The 24,003-nt window shown below is 39.2% G+C and overlaps 2 protein-coding genes across 2 annotated transcripts; both read right to left on the minus strand.

Moving 5' to 3' along the window:
• Positions 1 to 567: 567 nt before the first annotated feature.
• Positions 568 to 1,515, minus strand: LOC142440408 (olfactory receptor 2T33-like). Its single transcript, XM_075542857.1, has one exon. It carries the CDS (start codon positions 1,513 to 1,515, stop codon positions 568 to 570), a length of 948 nt encoding a protein of 315 aa, XP_075398972.1.
• A 15,068-nt stretch (positions 1,516 to 16,583) lies between these two features.
• Positions 16,584 to 17,525, minus strand: LOC142440409 (olfactory receptor 2T33-like). The gene has a single exon (XM_075542858.1). The coding sequence runs from the start codon at positions 17,523 to 17,525 to the stop codon at positions 16,584 to 16,586; it is 942 nt and encodes a 313-aa protein (XP_075398973.1).
• Between the last annotated feature and the right edge of the window lie 6,478 nt (positions 17,526 to 24,003).

Genomic DNA, 24,003 nt, shown 5'->3' on the forward strand with positions numbered 1-24,003 from the left:
TTCACAATCGTGTATCTAGAAACCTACTTAACTATGGACACGCTTTTAATAATTACATATATAATGAGCATATCTCATCACAACATATTAATAAAAATTTCCTAATTTTTAAAACATGTTTTAGGTTTGAGGTTCATTGTTTGTACTGGTTTATTTTTTTGACATTTATTTTATCTTCACTATACAAGTTTAGATATACATGTATGTTTCAACTCATTATGGATATATTGAATAATATATCTTCAGAGAAATTAATTATTTCCACATAATGAAAAAATATAGATTATATGGTTAATTACTGCACAATGTTTTATATACTGGTTAGTAAACTTACTGCTATTGCTCATTTATTGAGGCCTTAGATTCAGAGCAAACAGACGACTAAAGAGTTTGACCCAAATTAATCAAATGTAAAATTAATCATGTAAAAACATGCAAAGGTATTGCCAAGAAATGGAAAGTATTTTGACTTAAAAAGGAGAGAAATTAAATGAAATCAATAGTGCAAAAAAACAATAATTTCAAACTATAACCTCTATCCAGCTACTGTGGCACAATTTTGAAAAATCATTCTGCATGTTGGCTTTGCAAACATTTTACCAGGAACCGCTTCAATGCCCCCTTAACATCTTTATTTCTCACACTGTATATAAGAGGGTTCAAGAGAGGTGTAAAGATGGTATAAATAGCTGAGACCACCTTATCATGAGCCTCTGACCTGTGAGACTTGGGCCTCATGTAGATGAACACGCCGGTCCCAAAAAAGAGTCCCACAACTGCAAGGTGAGAGGAGCAGGTGGTGAAGGCTTTTTTCCGGGCTGCAGCTGACCGCATTCGAAGCACTGCAGCCAGAATGAGGCTGTATGAGGCAAAAATGAGAGACAAAGGGACCAAGAGCATCAGGATGCAGCAGACGTACATGAAAGATTCGAAGAACTTGGTGTCCGCACAGGCCAGGCGGATCAGTGCTGGCGCCTCACAGAAGAAGTGGTTGATTTCCCTAGAGTGGCAGTAAGGGAAGCTCAAAGTGATGGCAGCTTGCATTAGCCCGTCAACTGCTCCAAGAAGCCATGAACCTGTTGTCATGAGCAAGCAGAGCCTCTGGCTCATGAGAATAGGGTAGCGCAGTGGATGACATATAGCCACGTAGCGGTCATAGGCCATGGCTGCCAAGAGGAAGCACTCACCACCTCCCAAAGAGATGAGCACGAATATCTGGCCTCCACAGTCAGTGGGAGAGATGAACCTCGTGTCCATCAGGTAGTTGGCTGCCATTTTGGGAACGATAGTGGAGACCAGCATCATGTCCATGAGGGAAAGCTGGCTAAGCAAGAAGTACATGGGTGTGTGGAGTTGAGGGTCCACAAGGATGAGGGTAATCATCAGGGCATTGCCCATCAGTGAGGTGATGAAGATCAAGACCACCATTGCAAAGAGGAACTGGTGCAGCTTTGTGTGGTTAAAAAGCCCCAGAAGAATGAAACTTATTCCGATGCTGTTATTTGCATTTTCCATACCTCTGACGGTGCTTGGAAAACCTAAGAATGGTGAAGAAAGAAGATTTGTTTAAAAGGAACATTGGATATATTCTTACAAAAATTTGACTTATGAAATAACAGACATGGAGGGTAAATCATTACTTTAATTTTTCAGTACCGAACAAGATTTTTTTCCAGAGCTTCCTCTAGTCCATCTCTGCTTTTGCCACACAAGTCTTTTTGATTCACATAAAAATAACATGTTATTGAAGGGAGACGTCATACAGTGTAAGATATGATCTCGTACATTGTAAGATATGATGAAATAATAATAATTTATACATTTTAAGCGTTCATGAAGGAGGCGAGAATCGAGTGGGAGGGGAAAATGAGGAGCGGATAACAAGGGCTGAGTAGAAAGCAAATATTTTCAGGATGATGAGGGCAACACATGTGCAAATATTCCTGACACAATGGAAGTACGTATGGATTGTGATAAGAGTTGTATGAGCCACCAATTAAATGATTTTTAAAAATGACATATTAATTGGATATGTGAACGCCTTTTTAGATGCCATTGAGTGGGTTCCAACTCCTAGCGAGCCTCTACGCTCAGATTGAAATCACTGTCTCCTGTGCCATCATCATGTCTGTTGTCCCGTTTTAGCTGCTTCCCGCAGCAAACGTTTTCCTCTCTATGTATGGTTGAAAATGGTAATGAATGAAGACTTTACTTTGAGGACTCAGGTTTACCTGGCCCAAGCCATGGTATTTGCCTTTGCCTTAATGTATTTAAAAATTAAACAATGAATAAGGAAGATTGCAGAAGAATTGGTGCATGTGAATTATGGTGTTGGCAAAGATTGCTGCATGCACCATAGACCTTCAGAAGAACAAGTCCGTTTATTTTGGAGGAAGTGCAGCTCAAACGCTCCTTAGAAGTGCATATAGTGAGACTTGACCTCAAATACTTTGTACGTGTTGTCAGGAGGGACCTCTGTCTAGGGGAAGTCATCCCATTTTGTGAATTACGGGATAAGAGAAAAGGAGGAAGACCTGCAAGGTGATGGAGCAGCACGGTGGCTGCAGTAACAATTGTGAGAATAGCACAGGACCAGGAAATGGATTGTTCTCTTGCAGCTTAATTCTCTGTGAGTCCGAACCACTCATACATACAGCAGTTAACCAGGACAACAGTATGCTTGTTTACCACTGTATTTCTCTGTGAAGTCCATCAAACATTGTCAGCATTTCTACTGCATTGAGTTGAATGACAGATCTCTATTTTTTTGGCTGCAGTTGAATTGAAGGTCAGAAACTTACAAGTTCAATCAGTGAAGTCCATTCTGGGTCAAGAAATACGGGCTAAGGAAAAGTGAGCTATAATGTGCTTGTATACCCTAATGAGTGGGAGCTAGAACTGTAAGGTCCTGTACATAATTTCTTAACAAACAAGATTAGTATTGGGGGGAAGTCATTACTGCCCTGAAGTCAGTCTACTTGTTTTTGTACTGTGAATACATCAACTATTTTCTTAGACTGTTTTGGAGTCCTGGCTTCAAATTGGTGCGTACTCTATACTCTGCTGAATTGATAACCAATTTTATTGCGCTGTGCCCTAGGTCAGCTTTCCAACATTACTCAGATGTCATGATTCTGTAAGTGTGATTTTGAAAATCTTCTTTAAATTTATAATTGAAGAAGAAATCATTTTATACTGGCAGTATCTGAAAATAGTATATGAGGCATTCCATTTTCTGGGCAAGTGGTTGAGTCTGACATTGTCAAATGAAATATCATGTAATATAAATGTGCATTTTAAATTAAATCAGGAATTCTGAAATTCAGGGAATCCAAATGACTCATATGGTATACATATTTAAATATAACAATATTTATCTTTAAGCTACATGGATGTAGAAACCATTTATTTGACATCACATTTGAGTGTAAATGTCTATGACATTATTTAGTAGTTGGATATATTTGGGCCATATTGAGAGATTAGTCTGATTGTGTGTACATCAAGACATGGTAATATCTGTGTATTTTGAGATCATTTTAAGAAAACAATAATTGAGTGAATAGACAAATGCATGAATAAGAGAGTTATAAAAATGTACTGTTTAGATTCAACATTACTTTATTACTAGCTATGCATAGATTTTATCACCAAATATTTAAATAAAAAATTGCTATTCAGCACACAGATCACAAATGAGATGCTATTTTCTCTAATCAATGGCCTAAAGTATTATTACCTATCAAAATTTTGCACACCCTAAGAGATGTTATTTTCTGCATCCTTTGGGATTTCTTTTTTCTGTGCCAACTGTCCATCTTCATGAATTTCTTTTGAACATAAAAGAAACACTCATAATAAGAGTTCCTTTAATTTTTATGACTATTGGGTTCCGTGGTTATTATTTTGAAATGTGTCCTTATGTATTTAACAACGATTGTATATTAAGAATATTAACATATATTGTTATTCATGTACTAAAATGCCTTACAATTAAAAATGTAGTAGGGAAAATATGAATATGACATGTGATTAAACAATATCAAAGAGAGAGAGATATGTCCAAAGACTGTCTGGTTATTTTTATTTTTTCCTATACATTGACAAATTAGATAAAAGCCTGTCTTCATGTACGGATGTGCTTTATACAAAAAAAAAAAAAAGCCTGTCTTCATTTCTAGTTCTCTATAATATGTGACTAGAGAAAATTATTTCAGATCCATTACTTTATTATTATCTCTACTTTAATATCATGTTTGAGGAATAACAAAACTTCTCCTTTCCCAAATAGACACTCTATGTTACCCCTTGCAGAATAATATTTTGACCTGATCTAGGATGTTTTCCCCATAATTTACTCAAAACGTTTAAAGTCAAAGTCACACTTTTTTCATATCTACATAACTTGATAGAGGAACTCAGACAAAACAACTTGATAACTAAGGCAAACAATGCTCAAAGTACTACACTAACATTTGATACAGATTGCCTAATCATCCAATGTCCCAATAACTAAATTTGGAAAACGTTGGTACTGTTCTACATCTGCATATGAAGTACCAGAAAACTTAATTAACTTACTTTCCCCTCATTTCAAAAGTAGGAAGTAGGAGGTCAGATGCCTGGTTTTGAAACTAAACTCCAGAGTCATTCAGGCTTCACAGAACTTTTCTTCCAACAATCCTTTGAATAATGACAGAGCTTATATAGTAAAACAAACTAAAATAAATAATTCACTACCAAGCACATTGTTCTTAGATATTGGAAAGTCATCCTAATAATGGCTACCTCATGCACAATGAAAGCAAATGCTGCCCTGGCCTCTACCATCCTCATCATCAAGAGTTGACCCAAATAGCTTATATTTGCTGAGCTTTTAGAAGTAGGGGGTTAAGTATTACTTACTTATGCATTTAATCTGTACATCTGCTGAGTCATGTTGAGAATCACAGCAACATGCAAGTCTCAATGAGAGATTGAAATTGTCACCTAGATGCCGTAACTCTGAATCAAACCTGCACCTCCCACGTTGAAAGGAAGAATTCTACCACTTCATCATAAATGCCTTACCTCAAATATGAAAGCTATCCTGAATAATCTTTTTACAAAGTTATAATTACTCAAAGAAGACAAAATATCTGTTGTAGTCAGTTCAGTGGGCACAATCCCAATCCCTTGCAGTAATATCAGTGCACAATGTGAGCATAAAGAAAACGTGTACCTTAATAAATATATAAGAAAATAAATTTATAGAAACAAAGATTTGACAAAAGAAAACAGTAAATTTCTTCCCCTTTTGTAGTTTCAACACACACATTATTCTACGAGAGAGCCCAGAGATTCTACAGTTTGAGTAACAGTGCGGTGAGGGTGAGGATGAGAGTACATGAATCAGAAAGAGCAAACTTACAATCTCTACATGAGCATTTGTGAAATCTGTCAATTAGGCACCTCTTTCGCTTAAACCATATTTTAAGGTTAGTGCCCTTAAAATCACACAGGGCTGTTGTAATAATGAAATAAGGTAGCATACAGAGAATGCTAAATTAATTAATAAGAATACGTTTTCAATTAATGACAGCTAGGATGGATTTTTCTACACACACACACACACACACACACACAAACTGACCCTTTTTCAAGCAGAAAGTGATAGAATATCTTATAGATACCAGTAAATTTTCCTTAGAGCTAGAGTATTACTTAAAAGTCAAGTATTATAAAAATCTGTGTACAGCTAACACCCCATTCACTACGTAATGGAGTTACAAGGAAGCACAGCTGTGACGGTCATTTGCTGATGTTATCATGCCTGCACTAGCCCCCAAGGCAAATGAAGAGCATCTCAATCCAGATACAAATAAGCAAAACAACCATAACAACACTCTTCTTAGAATTAGGTATTCAGCTTATATCAAAAAAAGTTTATGATCGAGTGTCTGGAGTGAACCCCCGTTTTTCACTATTTGATAAAATGATAGCTGTGAAATAGAAATATGAAAGATTTTGTCTCACTAGAAATGAAAATACCACATAGTGTGAACCCAGTATTTATCATTTATAGAGCCTCAAATACTGACTTAAGCATTTCATTAGGTAATGTGTTACCAGAAGAAATCAATGAAAAGTTATCCCAGGGTAAAAGTTAAAAATGTTATAAAAGTCAATTTTTCAATATGAAGTAAGAGTTATAGGGCTAGTCTGGTCCCTTTGAAGCTTTCCCATAGTCTGCATAGCATTCTAAAAATATTACCGAAAAGAAGTGTATACCGCAGTTTTAACACAAAAGTATCCTAAAAGTTTTTCACTATGTGTACCCAGAATCACCATAAAACTAATATAGTTATCATGGAACACAGAATATCATCTGCAATTGTCTTGCATATCATGGTAATTAATATAAGCAAAGCCAATATTTTTAAAGGTGATGAATCTGTTGGTCAGAAAGTAAATGAAATAGTCTAATGTTATTGAGAGTAGCTTAGGTACTTTAATTTCTGTTATTTTAAAACAGCATGATTATAATAGAGTCCTTAAAATTACATAAACTAAATAGAAAACACTGAAAGCTTTAGAGTATACCATCCTGCAAATTATTCCAGCTCGGAGTCAAGGCACTCACCTGCTTCTGCTTGCAGAGTCCACATTTATTTGCGTATCCACTAAGGCATCCATTACTGCTATAAGGCACAAGACACCTGGGAAAAGCCTTAGGGAATGCTAGGCGTCAGGCTCACAAAATTCTAATAGGAAACCATTTGAAGAATCCTGATGACCAAATACCTTCGCCGTTGATAACATCCACATATGGGTGATTTTAATATCTAAGATTTGATTAACATTCTAAACGAAGGATGTGACCATTTATAAAAATGATACCTGCCTTGTAGTACGTATATATCAAAGACGATCTCAACCCTGAGAATTGTTCTTAGCACTTTTACTTTCAAAAGGGTCAGTGTGTTAGGAAAGAGATGATAAAGTTATAGGGAAGGGAATGTACTATTACAAATTCCTTGCTTCAGAAAATGGTATGCCGAAATTAACTTTACTACACTTAACAATATATAACTTGGATGAAGTGAAGTTATTTAATAAGGTTCTTTCATTTAGGGCTCTGTAAATCCCACCAATGAATTGGATGACACTCTGCAAATAGAACAGGTGTAATGCCATTGGCTAGAAAGAGTCCATTTCTGTTGTCATATACTTTTTTGGCTATAAAAATGAACCGTCTCAAAAGCAAGAACAGATAGAAATTCTAGAGCCATCAAGGAAGGAGAGCCAATAGTGGTGTGCATTCAAGATCTCTGTCTGAAGCGACTGAGAGACCAGCGTCATCAGAAATTGAAGCACAGGGTTCATTAGTGTTCAATGAGATTACCATTCAGCAAGGAGATCATGCGATAGAACTTAGCAGCCCTGAGACTATAAGAGAGGCAGAGCTGTTGTTAAGTGCCACCAAGTCAGTTCCAATCCACAGCGACACTATGTACACCTGAAGGAAACACTACCATATCCTGGATCATTCTCACAAAGATCCTCATCCCGAGTTCATTGTTGCAGCCACTGTTTCAATGCATCTAGTTGAGGGCCTTCCCCTTTGTCTCTACCTCTGTACTTTACCAAGCAGGAGAGCACATTCAAAGTACAGAGTAAAAATCTTGTCATTCGTGCTTCTGAGGAGCTTGATTGCTATACTTCTTCTTTTATTTTTTTTAGCTTTTTTTTAAATTTTTTTATTTTAACAATTTATTGGGACTCATACAATTCTTTTCACAGTTCATACATATACATACATCAATTGTATAAAGCACATCTGTACAGTCTTTGCCCTAATCATTTTTTTATCTTTTCTTCTTTTACATTTTATTAGGGACTCATACAACTCTTACCACAATCCATACATACACATACATCAATTGTATAAAGCACATCCACACATTCCCTGCCCCAATCATTCTCAAGGCATTTGCTCTCCACTTAAGCCCCTTGCATCAGGTCCTCTTTTTTTCCCCCTCCCTCCCTATTCCCCCCTCCCTCATATGCCCTTGGTAATTTATACATCGTTGTTTTGTCATATCTTGCCCTATCCGGAGTCTCCCTTCCCCCCTTCTCTGCTGTCCCTCTCCCAGGGAAGAGGTCACATGTGGATCCTTGTAATCAGTTCCCCCTTTCCAACCCACTCACCCTCCACTCTCCCAGTATCGTCCCTCACACCCTTGGTCCTGAAGGTATCATTCACCCTGGATTCCCTGTACCTCCAACCCTCATATGCACCAGTGTACAGCCTCTGTCCTATCCAGCCCTGCAAGGTAGAATTCGGATCATGGTAGTTGTGGGGAGGAAGCATCCAGGATCCGGGGGAAAGCTGTGTTCTTCATCGATACTACCTCACACCCTAATTAACCCATCTCCTCTCCTAAACCCCTCTATGAGGGGATCTCCATTGGTCGACAATTGGGGCTCATACAACTATTATCACAATCAATACATACATCAATTGTGTAAAGCACACTTATACATTCATGCCCTCATCATTTTCAAAATTTACCTTCTGCTTGGGTTCCTGGAATCAGCTCATGTCCCCTTTTTCCATCTCCCTCCCTCCCCACTTCCCCTTCCTCATGAACTCTTAATAATTTATAAATTATTATTTTATTTTATCTTATACTGCCTGGCATTTCTCTTCACCCACTTTCCTGTTGCCCATCCCCAAGATAAGAGTTTATATGAAGATCCCCGAGATCACTTCCCCTTTGTACCTCTATGTCTCTCCTGGTATCACCACTCTTACCCTTGGTCCTACATTCCCGTGTTTCCAAATCTCATTGTTCCACTGTGCATCCTCTGGTCTAACCAGGTTTGCAAGGTAGAATTGGGACCATGATAGTTGGGGGGAGGAAGCTTTTAAGAAGTAGATGAAGGTTGTGAGTTTCATTATTGCTACACTGAACCCTGAGTGACTCTTCTCCTCCCAACTAACCCTCTGCAACTGATGTCCAGTTGTCTACAGATGGGCATTGGGGCCCCATCATGCGCTACCCTCATTGACGAGGGTATGACTTCCCCCTCCCCAACTTTGGTACTTGAAACCTGGCCCCCTCAGCCCTTCATGATCACACATGTTGGTGTGCAGCTTCAATATGGGCTTTGTTGCTTCTGGGCTAGATGGCTGCTTGTTTACTTTCAAGTCTTTAATTCCTCAGATGTTATATTTCTCAATAGCCGGGAAATATCAGCCTTCTTCACCGCACTTACTTATGCACACAAACGTCTTCAGAGTTTATGTGGGGAAGTTGATCACACAATGATGCTTTTTGTTCTTGGGTGTCTGCTACCTGATCCCTTCAACACCTCGTGCTCACTTAGGCTTGTGTGCTTCTTCTCTGTGTGCTTTGTTGCTTCAGAGCTAGATGGCTACTTGTTTGTCTTCAAGCCTTTAAGATCCCAGACCCTATATCTTTTGTTCGCCAGGCACCATCAGCTTTCTTCACCATGTTGCTTATACAAATGTCTGTCTTCAGCGATCATGTCGGGAAGGTGGGTATCATGAAATGTCATTTAGCTGAGCAAGGTGCTCTTGTATTGAGGGAATGCTCGTGAGGAAGCCCAATGTCCACCTTCTACCCTACTACTAAACCTATAAATATATGCACATACATCTATTTCCCCCATAATCATAAACACATTTACATAAGTACATGTCTGAATTTAGGCTTCTCTGTATGACCTTTGACTCCTACTCCTTTCCTCTATTTCCTTACGTATTCCTCCTGTCTCACTACCATGTTCAGCCTTCATTCTGGTTTCAGTAAATCCTCTCAGTTACCTTGCCCTAGGTCACTCCCTACCAGTCCTCCCATTCCCTCCTTCCACTGGTTTTGAACCACTCGTTGTTCCCTTGTCCCTGGGTTGGCCAACACCTCCTCCCTTCCTCTACCTCCCACACTCTCATGTCCTTCTGGGACCATTGGTCCCGTTATTTTCTTCTCACATTGCTTGTCAAGCCTATCTTTTCTAGGAGGACCTGCAGATATAGTAATATGTTCATGAAAATGTGGATGGCTAAGACAGCACCAAAGTGGCACATCAGAACATGGTGTTGACGGCATCAACACTGACAAGCTAAACAAACAAAAAGGCCACTGACATACAAAATTTAAAAGAAGGGAAAAAAAGACAGCAAAAACAAACAAACAAACAAGCAAGAAAAAGCCTGTTAGTAGTTCATGGTCTGTTTGTTGACCTTTAGGAGTGCTTTCCAGACGAGTCTGATGGGTTGCCACGTCCTGACCCCAAAGTCCATCCTTCATACTCCTTCGGGACCTCCTTGCTCTGCTTCCCCGCCACTCCATTGCATGCCCCAGTGTTTTGCCTCAGTGTGGTGGGTCAGCTGAGTCGCACATCCCACACTGTTTCTAAGGTGCGGTCCTGTGTAGGGTTTCGGGTCAATGCAGGATGTCACATTTTGCTGTAGGGCTGGCTATATGGACCTCTCTGTACGTTGGACCCTTCAAGCCCTGCTATCGTTCTCTGAGCTTGGTGGGCCCAGGTGTGCTCCGCTTGATACTTCCTCCTTTCTTTGCTTCAGTTTCCTTCTGGGTGTGGTGTGGTAGGTCAGTTCCTTTCCCACACCAGATGATCTATTTTCATTTTCTGTGGTACTCCATTAGATGGTGGGGGTCGAGCTAATTCTGGATAGGGCTGACATATGGGACATATGATCCAGTCTCTTTGTGTATTCCTCCATGCTTTACATTGTCCTCCTGGTTTGGCATGTTATGGTGGGATCCGTATGCATGTTCCAGTTCTGTGGGAACACAACCAATACTCTCTCCTGGGTGGGTTACTGCCCTGTTCCCCCCATGCCATCCACTCGGTTCCTCCCCACCCTGCTTCTCCCTCCACCTACCCTACTTGCTCTTCTTTATGTTGGGCTCTCATGTACCTCACTATGTGTGGCCTGCCCTCCCCCCAACTATCTATGCTTCCACCCATTTATTCTGAGGTAGGTGTTTATCCTTGTATTCCTGACATGCTGATTGTACTTATCTCAGGGGACGCATGGTATACCTGTGCTTTTGAGTTTGGCTCATCTCGCTTAACATGATTCCTTCCAACTATTCCCACGAAACCACGTATTTCATGTGATCATCCAACTTTTCAGTGCTGCATAGTACTCCATTGTGTATATATGCCAGAGATTATGAATCCACTCATCGTTCGATAGAAACTTAGGCTATTTCCAACTCTTTGCTATTGTGAATTGTGCTGCAATAAACATTGTAGCACAGATGACTGTTCCTGTTTTATTTGCTGCTTCCACTGGGGATATGCACAGTAGGATGGCTGGGTAATAAGGTAGATCAATTTCCATTTTCTTTAAGTATTGCCAGTTTGCTTTCCACAGTGGCCGTCCAAATCTACACGAACACCAGCAATGGAGGAGGGTTCCTACTTCACCATAGCCCCTCCAACACTTGTTGTCCTCTGATTTGCTGATCTGGGCTAGCCTCAGGGGTGTTAGGGGTTATCTCATGGTTATTTTGATTTGTATTTCTCTTATGGCTAATGACCTGTAACACTTTCTCATAAGCTTATTGGCTATACGGGTGTCCTCCCTAGTGAAAGTTCTTTTCAGTTCTTTTGTCCACTTCCTTAGGTGGTTACCTGTTTTCTTCTTTTTGCATGTCATGATGGTGTTGTAGATTTTAGTAATGAGCCCTCTGTCCTATGTGTTATTACTAAAAATCTTATCACAGTCTGTGCGTTGTCTTGTCACCCTCTTGGTGAAATCTTTGGAGGTGCACAGGTGTTTTAGTCTTATTAAATCCTGTTTGTTGATTTCCAGTTCACCTGTGTGCATACCCTTCCCTATTGCAGTGAGCCTATGAGTTCCCTGGGCCAGTGCTCTGAGGTTAGTCCCAATTCCCTCCTTTATCATCCTGGTGTTTTGGGGTTGAACTTCTAGATCTGTGATCCACCTTGAATTTATTCTTGTGTATGGGGTGAGGTAAGCGTCTTGTTTCATCTTTCTACATGTGAATAACCATTGTTTCCAGGACCACTTGTTAAAAAGGGCCTCTGCTTCCCAATGATGTTTGGACCCTTGTCGAAAATCAGTTGTCCATATGCTGATGGTTTTATTCTTGGGCTTTCTATTCTTTTCCACTGGTCTGATTGTCTGATGCTGTGGCAGTAACACGCTTTTTTGACCACTGTAGCTGTGTAATAGGCATTAAAATTGGGTAAGGCATGTTTCCAACTGTGTCCTTCTTCTTGAGGAGTTCTCTGCTAATTCTGGATTTCTTTCCCATCCATATGAAATTGGTGGTCAGTTTTTTCAATTCTTTGAAGAAGGTTAATGGTATTTGAATTGGTATAGCATTGAACTTTAGGTAAGATTATCATCTTTACTATGTTGAGACTTCCAATCCATGAGCAGTGGATTGTGGAGGTCGCTTTTGGTTTCCTGTAGTAGGGTCTTATATTCTTCCTTGTATAGGTCTTTAGTGTTTTTTGTTAAGTATATTCCTAGCTATTTCAGTTTGTTCTTAGCTACTGTGAAGGGTACTTCCTTTTTAATCCCGTCTTCCATGTTCCTGTCAGATGTGTATAGAAAACCTACCGACTTCTGTTTATTGATCTTGTATCCTGCTACTCTAGCACATTCCTCTATCGCTGAAAGTACTCCAACTGTTAAGCTTTTGGGGTTTCCAATGTACGGCATCATGTTGTCTGCAAATAGTGATAGTTTCACCTCCTCCTCTCCCATTTGAATTCCTTTGATGTCTTTCTGCTGTCTTATGTTTTTAGCCAAAACCTCCAAAACGATATTGAATAGAAGTGGGGACAGAGTGCCTCCTTCTCTTATATGCTTTTTCAGTGGGATTGTTCTTGTCTTTTCTCCATTGAATATGATGTTAGTCGTTGGTCTTTCATAGATTGCTCTTATAAGCTTGAGCAACTTACCTTCCAATCCTATCTTAATGAGTGTCTTGATTAGGAATTGGTGTTGGATGTTGTCAAATGCTTTTTCTGCATCTATCGATATTACCATATGTTTTTTTATCCTTTTATCTCGATGTGATGTATAATATCGATGGATTTTTGGATGTTAAACCATCCCTGCACCCATGGAATAAATCCTTCCTGGTCATGTTGGATGATATGTTTTATAAACTTTTGTATTCTATTGGCCAATATTTTGTTAAGGATCTTTGCATCTATGTTCATCAGAGTTATTGTTCTGTAATTCTTGATACCTGTGGGGTGTTTTCCCTGATTGGGTATCAAATATTGATGGCTTCATAAATGAATTTGCAAATTCTCTGCTATGTTATGGAACACTTTATGGAGGATCAGTGTCAACTCTTCCCTGAATGCTTGATAGAATTATGCTATGAAAACACCTGTCCCTGATGTTTTGTGGTTTTTTTTTTTGTTGTTGATGAGTTTTTGTTGACCCTCTCTATTTCTTCTTTTGCCATGGGTTTGTTGAGGTTCTTGATCTCTGAGATAATCTAAGTAGAGACTGTTTTTCCAAATATTTGTCCATGTATTCCATGTTTCTGAATTCATTAGAATACAGATCTGCATACTTCTTTGTGATTATTATTTTAATCTCATTGGGGTCTCTAGTTGTTGCCCCTGATTCATCCCTCATCATGGCTATTGATACTTGATCCTTCCATCCTTGACAAGCTTTGCCAGAGGACTGTCAATTTTGTTAATTCTTTTGTAGAACCAGCTTTTAGTTGCATTTATCTTTTGCATTGTTCTCTTGTCTTCCCACTGGGTTAACTCTTCCCTGATTTTTATTTTTTCTTTTCTCTTGTTCTGCTGACTTTGTTCTAGTTGTTGGAGGTTTTATGTTAATATATCTGTCATATACCTTTCTTTTTTTTCATACATGCATTTAATGATATCAAGCTAGCTCTGATCACTGCCTTCACAGAATATCAAAAGTTTTGATACATACTATTCTCATTCTCATTAATTTCTAGAAACTTCCTAGTATCCTTTCTGATCTGGGCCTGTACCCATTCGTGTTGCAGGAAATAGTTGTTCATCCTCCAATTGGTTGCCCTTGCTTTTCTGGATATCCTCAATAATCTTCAGCTTTATGGTATGGTGATCTGAGAAAAGTGTCTGGATAATATCAATGTGGTTGAATTTACTCAGGATGGACTTGTGTCCCAGCATGTAGTCCATTCTTGGAAAAGGTCCATGTGGATTTGGAAAGAATGTGTAAGCCTTTACTTTTGGAGGGAAAGCTCTATAGATGCCTTGGTGCAAAATTGTTAGCTAAGTTCCGTGGTTCTAAGGCGTCAATAGAAAGAAATAGCAATATGCTTCCCTAAAGATGCACTGCCTTAAAATTTGATAGGTCCCTTCTCTTCTGTCCTTAGGTTCACTAATATTGGTAATCCATTTAAACTCAATAAGTAGGGAATTCATACATTTATTTATTTTAAAATGAATATGTATTTCAGCAAGTTTTATCAGAGACAGCTCATTTCTACCACATCCATTATCATTATACCCCATGAATGACACAACTGTAAGCTGAAAACTCAGGTTTCATGTTGAGCCCCCACATTACTGAAACAGAAGTTTCATTAAAACAGGCATATGTCTCAGCAGGGAATACACACTAGGAGTCTCAATTCCTCTTCACCAATATTGTTGTATCACTATATAATTGTTCTACTTTTAAAACACTTATACTTTAACCAGGGGATAGGGAGAGAAAGAATCACTGATCTCTAACAATCCTGTAATGCTGATATAAATTGATGCCTGTTCTTGATTAAGACTGCATAACTCTTTGAGAATTGTTTTCCATGTTCTTTGCCTCTTGCTTTCATTTCAGACGTTCTCTATCCTAAAACTAAAGAGTAGCCAATTTAGTCATCTAACATTTTAAAGAAAACCAGTTGGTATTCCTACCAGGAAGAAGAACACAACAAAAACAAACAAAATGGTTGGAAATGTTGTTTTTCATAAAGCTATTGTTATCTACTTAATTAAACGAAAGCCGCAAATATCAAAGTTTATAAACTCTTCCAAAGCTTGCACTCCATATGGCCTTGCTAAGCTACCAACAACAAAATCAGTCTCCTTGCCCTTAAGTTTATTGGACTTAACTAACTTTACTCCCGCGGACCGACTCACCTTCCTCCTATGGAACTGCGGATGGAATTGAACATCAGACTGTGGTTTACAGAGACACTGAGGCTTTACTCCAGGACCTTAATTTTTTTATTGATGGCTTAAAAAACAAAAGCTGAAGAGAATCTCCAAGATTCTTACCATTCTCAGAAGGCTCTTTATTTAAATGTTTATGTGAGGTACTGTCTTAAATCATGCTGAAATTTTCACAGATTTGTACTGGATCTTTGCCTCGAGTCTTTCTTAAATTGAGACTTGTCTGCTCATACAAGCAGTTTTCTTTTTTAATCCATCATTTATTTTCTGCATGATATACATTATGTTTTTATTTAGCTTATATCTGTAGTGTTATAGTGTTTGACACAGATTATTTTTTATTCAAAAGTATTTAAAGCTTATTCTGTAAGTAATCACTTCATATACTTAGCCAAAAGTAGAAAGGAATGTAAAATGAAAAGCAACATTTTTCTGTGCCTTACCGTTTTCCAATAATCAAGATCTTTCAACATTATATATGCAATCTTACAAACACCAATTATTCATATGATTTAATAATGATTTAATTCTATGTTTGCAGATATGTGCTTTATTTAATACATACGTAAATATGTATTAAAGTATAGAACATTGTATTAACATATATTTTTATACCCTAAGCCCCATTTTTGGAGAAGTAATATATGAAGGACTTAAAATAGTAAGGAAAAACATATAAAAGAATCAGTAAAATATTTAACTTTTATTACAAAAATAGTTACCTCATATCTAAGCCTTACATTTTCACATATACCATGAAAAGTCAATTATAATTCACAATAGGGTATCTCGAGATCTACTTAAATATGGACATGCTTTCAATAATTATATATATAATGAGCATATCTCATTGCAATATATTAATAAATATTTTTACTAATTTTTAAAACATAATTTATGTTTGAGGTTCATTGTCATAGTTTCATTTTTTGATATTTATTTTATCTTCACTATATAAGTTTAGAATATACATGTATGCTTCAAATTATTATGGATATATTGAATAATATACCTTAATCCAAATTAATTATTACCAATAATGAAACAATATATAGATTATATGGTCAATTAGTGAACATTGTTTTATATACTGGTTAGTTAACTTACTACTAATGCTCATTTATTGAAGCCTTAGTTTCAGAGCAAACATAAGACTAAATAGTGTGACACCAATCAAATGTAGTTAAATAATTATTCAAATTTAAAATTAATCAAATAAAAGAATGCATGCAAGGATATTGCCAAGAAATGGAAAGTATATTGAATTACAAAAGAGAGAAAATAAAATGAAATTAATAGGGCAATAAAACAATATTTTGGGACTTTAATCTCAAACCAGACACTGTGCCACAATTTTGAAAAAAATATTCTCAATGTGGGCATTGCAAACATTTTATCAGGAACCTCTTCAATGCCCCCTTAACATCTTTGTTTCTCACACTGTATATAAGAGGGTTCAAGAGAGGTGTAAAGATGGTATAAATAGCTGAGACCACCTTATCATGATCCTCTGACCTGTAAGACTTGGGCCTCATGTAGATGACAATTATAGTGCCAAAAAAGAGTCCCACAACTGCAAGGTGAGAGGAGCAGGTGGTGAAGGCTTTGTTCCGGGCTGCAGCTGAACGCATTCGAAGCACTGCGACTAGAATGAGGCTGTATGAGGCAAAAATGAGAGACAACGGGATCAAGAGCATCAGGATGCAGCAGATGTACATGAAAGACTCAAAGAGCTTGGTGTCTGCACAGGCAAGGCGGATCAGTGCTGGCGCCTCACAGAAGAAGTGGTTGATTTCCCTAGAGTGGCAGTAAGGGAAAATCAAAGTGGTGGCAGCTTGCATTAGCCCGTCAACTGCTCCAAGAAGCCATGAACCTGTTGTCATAAGCAAACTGAGCCTCTGGCTCATAAGAATATGGTAGCGCAGTGGATGACATATAGCCACGTAGCGGTCATAGGCCATGGCTGCCAAGAGGAAGCACTCACCACCTCCAAATGTGAGAAACAGGAATATCTGGGCTCCACAGCCGGTGGGAGAGATGAACCTCGTGTCCATCAGGTAGTTGGCTGCCATTTTGGGAACGATAGTGGAGACCAGCATCATGTCCATGAGGGAAAGCTGGCTAAGCAAGAAGTACATGGGTGTGTGGAGTTGAGGGTCCACAAGGATGAGGGTAATCATCAGGGCATTGCCCATCAGTGAGGTGATGAAGATCAAGACCACCATAGCAAAGAGGAACCGGTGCAGCTTTGTGTGGTTAAAAAGCCCCAGAAGAATGAAATATATTCCGCTGGTGTTATTTGCATTTTCCATACCTCTGACGGTGCTTGGAAAACCTAAGAATGGTGAAGAAAGAAGATTAGTTTAAGAGAAAAATTGGATATATTCTTACAAAAATTTGAATTGTGAAATAACAGTGAGGGAGGTAAAATTATTACTTTAATCTTTCAATAATCAACAAGATATTTTTCCAGAGCATCCTGTAATCCATCTGTGCTGTTATTACACATCGCTTTTGGATTCACAAAAAAATAACGCATAAACCTTTGCTCTTTTTTTGTTAAAAGCTTTTGAGTTGGTTCCAACTAACAGTGACCTTCTATGCACAAAATCATTCATTATGCTCTCGTGTCATCATCCTGAATGTTATGTTTGAGTTCCTGGCTGCCGCATATGTGTTAGTCTTTGTCTAGCTTTTAACATGTTAAAAACAAGGATATCACTTTGAAGACCAAAGTAGACCTGACCCAATCCGTGGTATTTTCCATGGCCTTATATTTAAAAATTGAACAATTATTCAACACAGCAATTCGAAAAAGAGGAAAGGGCATGGGAGAAAAAGGGCATTGAAAGTAAAATGAAGACAGAAGGAGTGGGGCACTAATCCACCCAGGGCGAGAGTCCTGGTCCTGTGTGCACATAGTCGGGAGTGAGCATTCAGACCCTACCATGATGCACCAACCATAAGGACAGCATGGCCACATGGAGGGATGCATGGAAGGAGAGTTACAGGGCTGGCCCCAACCGGAGCCAAACTGACCCCTCCCTGGAAGTGGAGGAGAGCAGAACTGAACCAACAGATTGGGGAGAGGGGCCAGCAGGCCACACCCACAGTGAGGCAGGCAGGAGGGAGGAAGAGAAAGAAAGAGCTAGACTGGACCCCAAGCCTGTCACACCAGACTTGCAGGATGATGTCCCTGCAAGAAACTAATGGACACAGAGGGGACTTTGCAACAGATAACAACATGTGACACGCTGTTCCCTTACTGGAGCTGAATGCTATGGAGGACATTTCTGAGATTAGATGGTGCGCAGTCGGCATGGTCTGAAGCCCCAAAACTGAGCGAACCAAGAAGGGAGCATACCAGAGCAGCAGTTGGAGCAAGTCAGAGCTATGAAGTGCCTGAGGAGCCCCCAAGGGGCGCTCCAGGCTGTTAGAGGCAGCTCCTGACAGACTTGAAGGCCCGCGAAGAGACCCAGGAGTTGTGTATATTTCTTCTCTTTAAAAAAATTTATTTTTCTTATTCACTTACTATTTTCATTTTTAAAAATCAGGGTGGGCTAGGTCATAATCGGTGTACCTACCCATATAGGATAGGCAGGAGAGGCATGTGCGAGGAGAGAGCAGCGGGATTGGTCCTGGGAAACCTGGGAGGTGGGTGGTGGGCAAAGGGGGCGGGACAGGCAGTACCATGGACAGGGGAACAACTGAGGTGTTAGAGTCAATTACAAGGAGGAGATAGGGATCCAGGTGGGGTGTGTGTGTAAGAGCAACAGCAAACTAGCTAAGAGGAGGTACCAAGAGGGAGAAATAAGGGAAAAGTGTCAGTGGACCTGGAGGAAGATAAAAAGGAAACAGAGGAAGGACCTAGGATGCAAAGCAATGGATACAGTTGTAAACATATGTAAATACATTAATCCACAAGATTAGAGGTACATATATTTATATGTACATATATTTATATGGCAATACATGGAGGTAGGGGATAGACTTCGGCCCTCTGTTCCTACCTTCCTTCAATACAAGAACACTTTGTTCTATCCAATAGGGAGTCTCAGATGTTCACACTCCCGACACAATCTCAGATAACAAAACAAGTGCATGAGCAAAGGTGGTTAAGAAAGTGAATGGTGCACAGTTATTAAAAGATGTAGTGTCTGGGGTCTTAAACGCTTGAAGTTACACAAGCCTCCATTCAGCAGCGAAGCAACAAGTCCACATGGGAGAAGCATACCGCTGGTAGATCATGAGGAGTCATAGGAACAGAGTAATAGGCATCAGCAGACACATACCAAAAAACCTACTCTTTAGAATGAGGGGGGCTGGAGTAGAGATCCAAAGCCCACCTATAGACAGTGGAACAATCACCAGGGTGCAGTAAAGTATTGATGAAACACACAATACTCCTCTGGTTCCTTGAGGCTTTCTCACTACCCACTACCATGATCCCAGTGCTGCTTCTCAATTCAGACTAGACCACAGCATGTACACAGGTATAAAAAGGCATTGAAGCGCAGGACACACAGGAGCAGGAGTGGAAATAGTGATACTAGAAGCATAGGGGGAAGAAGGGGAGAGGAAGGGAGAAAGGGGAACCAATTGGAGAGCAACTGCTTTGAAAAGGCTGAGGGCAAAGAATGTACAGATGTGCTTTACACAAGTGATGTATGTATATGTATGGATTTTGATAAGAGTTGAATGAGTCCCTAATAAAATGTTTTTAAAAAAAGATTGCCTCATCATCCAATGTCACAATAACTAAATGTGGAAACCTAGGTATTATTCTAGATCTGCAGATGAAGTACAAGAAAATTAAATTAAATTATTGACCCTCATTTTGAAAGTAGGAAGAAGGAGATCAGATGCCTGGTTATGAAAGTAAACTCTACATTCAGGCTTCACAAATTTTTCTTTCAACAATTATCTTAATAATGACAAGACTTACACAATAAAGCAAACTAAAATACAGACTGGACTAACAAGCACATTGCTCTTTGATATTGTAAAGTCATTCAAATTATGACTACCTCGTACACAATGAAATAAATGCTGCCCAGGCCTCTGCCATCCTCATCAATAGTTGATCCAAATATTTGGAATCATGAAGCTGATAATAACTGAAATTTTGGAAATAAGTGGTTAAGTATTACTTACTTTCCATTTAATCTGTACATCTGCTGAGACTGATTGAGAATCACGGCAACATGCAAGTCTTGATGAGAGATTGTAGTTGTCACCTAGATTCCGTGACTGTGAATCAAACCTGCATCTCCCAGGTTGAAAGCAAGACTTCTACCACTTCATCATAAATGCCTTACCTCAAACCTGAAAGCTATCCTGAATAATCTTTTTACAAAGTTATAATTACTCAAAGAAGACAAAATATCTGCTGCAGTTGTTTCAGTGAGCACAATGCAAATCCCTTGCAGTAATATTATTGCACAATGTAAGCATGAAGAAAAAGTTTTAATATATCTATATGTAAATGAATTTATAGAAACGTTGATTTGATCAAAGAGAACAGGAAACTTCTTCCCCATTTGTAGTTTGAACACACACATTACTCTATCAGAGATTCCAGAGATTCCACAGTTTGATTAAGAGGGTGCAGAGAGTTTGAGGATGAGAGTATATGAATCAGAAAGAGCAAAATTACAATCTATATTTGAGCATTTGTAAATCCTGTGAAGTTAGGAATCGATTCTCTTATACCTTATTTTTAAGTTAATACATGTAAAATATCACAGAGCAGTTGTAATAATGAAATAATGTAGTCTACATAGAATGCTAACTTGGTGACAATAGGTTTTCAATACATAACAGCCAGTATGGTTTTATGCACGCACACACAAACACACACAAATATAAACACACACGCATACAGAAATTGTCTCTTTTCCAAGAGGATATTGATAGAAAATTTTAAAGATACTAGTAAATTATCCTTAGAGCTAGAGTATTAACTAAATGCCATTCTTCTAAAAATTTGTGTACAGCTAAAACCCCAGTCATTCACATCGTAATTGGGTTACGAGGAAGCATAGCTATGACAGTCCTTTTGCTGATGTTATCGTGCTTGTACTAGTCCCAAGGCAAATAAAGAACAGATTAACCCAGAAACTAATAATCAAAGCAACCATAAAAAAAACTATTCTTTTCTCCATTGACTATGATGTTGGCTGTTGGTCTTTCATAGATAGCTTGTATGAGCTTGAGGAACTTACCTTCCAATCCTATCTTCATGAGTGTTTTGATTAGGAATGGATGCTGGATGTTGTCAAATGCTTTTTCCGCATCTATGGATATTATCATATGGTTTTTATCCTTTTTCTTCTCGATGTGGTGTATGATATTGATGGATTTTCGGGTGTTAAACCATCCCTGCATCGCTGGGATGAATCCTACTTGGTCGTGGTGAATGATATGTTTGATGTTCCTTTGTATTCTATTGGCCAATATTTTGTTAAGGATTTTTGCATCTATGTTCATTAGAGATATTGGTCTATAATTCTCTACACTTGTGGGGTCTTTTCCCTGTTTGGGTATCAAAGTAATGCTGGCTTCGTAAAATGAGTTTGGGAGCTTGCCGTTCTTTTCTATGTTCTGGAATACTTTGTGGAGGATCGGTGTCAGCTCTTCCCTGAATGTTTGGTAAAATTCTGCTGTGTAGCCATCTGGCCCTGGGGCCTTTTTCCTTGGTAGGTTTTTGATGACACTCTCTATTTCTTCCTTCGCTATGGGTTTGTTGAGGTTCTTGATCTCTGTCTCAGATAATCTAGGGATAGATTGTTTTTCTAAATATTTATCCATGTCTTCCAGGTTTCTGAATTCATTAGAATACAAACCTTCATAGTACTTTGTGATTATCCTTTTTATCTCATTGGGGTCTGTTGTTATTGCCCCCGATTCATCCCTCATCCTGGCTATTGATGATTGTTCCTTTCTATCTTTGGTAAGCTTTGCCAGGGGAGTGTCAATTTTATTAATTCGTTCATAAAACCAGCTTCTAGTTGCGTTAATCCTTTGCATTGTTCTTTTGTCTTCCCACTGGTTTAACTCCGCCCTGATTTTTATTATTTCTTTTCTCTTGCTATTGGAGGGGTAGTTCTGTTGACTCTGTTCTAGTTGTTGGAGGTTTTGTGTTAACATATCTGTCATACGCCTTTCTTCTTTTTTCATGTATGCATTCAGTGATATCAAGCTACCTCTGATAACTGCCTTTGCAGTGTCCCATAAGTTTTGATATGTTGTATGCTCGTTCTCATTAGTTTCTAGAAATTTCCTGATATCCTCTCTGATCTGGACCTTAACCCATTCATGTCGCAGGAGATCGTTGTTTATTCTCCAATTGGTGGCCCTTGCTTTTCTGGGTGCCCTTCTATTAATCTCCAGCTTTATGGCATGGTGGTCTGAGAAAGACGTCTGGATAATATCTATGTGTTTGAATTTACTCAGGCTGGCCTTGTGCCCCAGCATGTGATCTATTCTTGAGAAAGATCCGTGTGGATTGGAGAAGAATGTGAAACCTCTCCCGACACAACGGCTGGAGCCAAAGTGGGTGAACAAGTAAATGTGGTGAAGAAAGCTGATGGTGCCCGGCTATCAAAAGAGATAGTGACTGGGGTCTTAAAGGCTTGAAGATAAACAAGCGGCCATCCAGCTCAGAAGCAACAAAGTCCACATGGAAGAACACACCAGCCTGTGTGATCGAGTGGTCCCAAAGGGATCAGTTACCAGGCATCAAAGAACAAAAAATCATATCAGTGACTGCACACCTCCATGATAGGATCGCTGAAGACAAATGGGTGCATAAGCAAATGTGGTGAAGAAAGCTGATGGTGCCCGGCTATCAAAAGAGATAGTGTCTGGGGTCTTAAAGGCTTGAAGGTGAACAAGCGGCCATCTCGCTCAGAAACAAATAAGCCCACATGGAAGAAGCACACCGGCCAGTGCGATCACGAGGTGCCCAAGGGAACAGATATAAGGCATCATGCAAAAAAAAAAATATATATATATAAGTGTGTGTATGTATGTGTATTTATGTGTATATGTATATATGTATGTGTATATATATATTATATTAAATGAAGGGGGAAGTGCAGAGTGGAGACCCAAGGCCCAAGTGTCAGCCAATGGAGATCCCCTCATAGAGGGGCTTAGGAGAGGAGATGGGTTAATTAGGGTGTGAGGTAGTATCGATGAAGAACACAGCTTTCCCCCAGATCCTGGATGCTTCCTCCCCCCAACTACCATGATCCGAATTCTACCTTGCAGGGCTGGATAGGACAGAGGCTGTACACTGGTACATAGGAGGGTTGGAGATACAGGGAATCCAGGGTGGATGATACCTCCAGGACCAAGGGAGTGAGGGACGATGCTGGGAGAGTGGAGGGTGAGTGGGTTGGAAAGGGGAAACTGATTACAAGGAGCCACATGTGACCTCTTCCCTGGGAGAGGGACAGCAGAGAAGGGGGGAAGGGAGACCCCGAATAGGGCAAGATATGACAAAATAACGAGGTATAAATTACCAAGGGCATATGAGGGAGGGGGGAAAAGGGAGGGAGGGGGGGAAAAAAAGGAGGACCTGATGCAAGGGGCTTAGGTGAAGAGCAAATGCCTTGAGAGTGATTGGGACAGGGAGTGTATGGGTGTGCTTTGTACAATTGATGTATGTATATGTATGGATTGTGGTAAGAGTTGTTGGAGTCCCTAATAAAATGTAAAAGAAGAAAAAAAAAAAAGAAAATGATTAGGGCAAAATATGTACAGATGTGCTTTATACAATTGATG

This window comes from Tenrec ecaudatus, chromosome 2, assembly GCF_050624435.1.
Source record: "Tenrec ecaudatus isolate mTenEca1 chromosome 2, mTenEca1.hap1, whole genome shotgun sequence".
In the NCBI taxonomy this organism is placed as follows: Eukaryota; Metazoa; Chordata; class Mammalia; order Afrosoricida; family Tenrecidae; genus Tenrec; species Tenrec ecaudatus.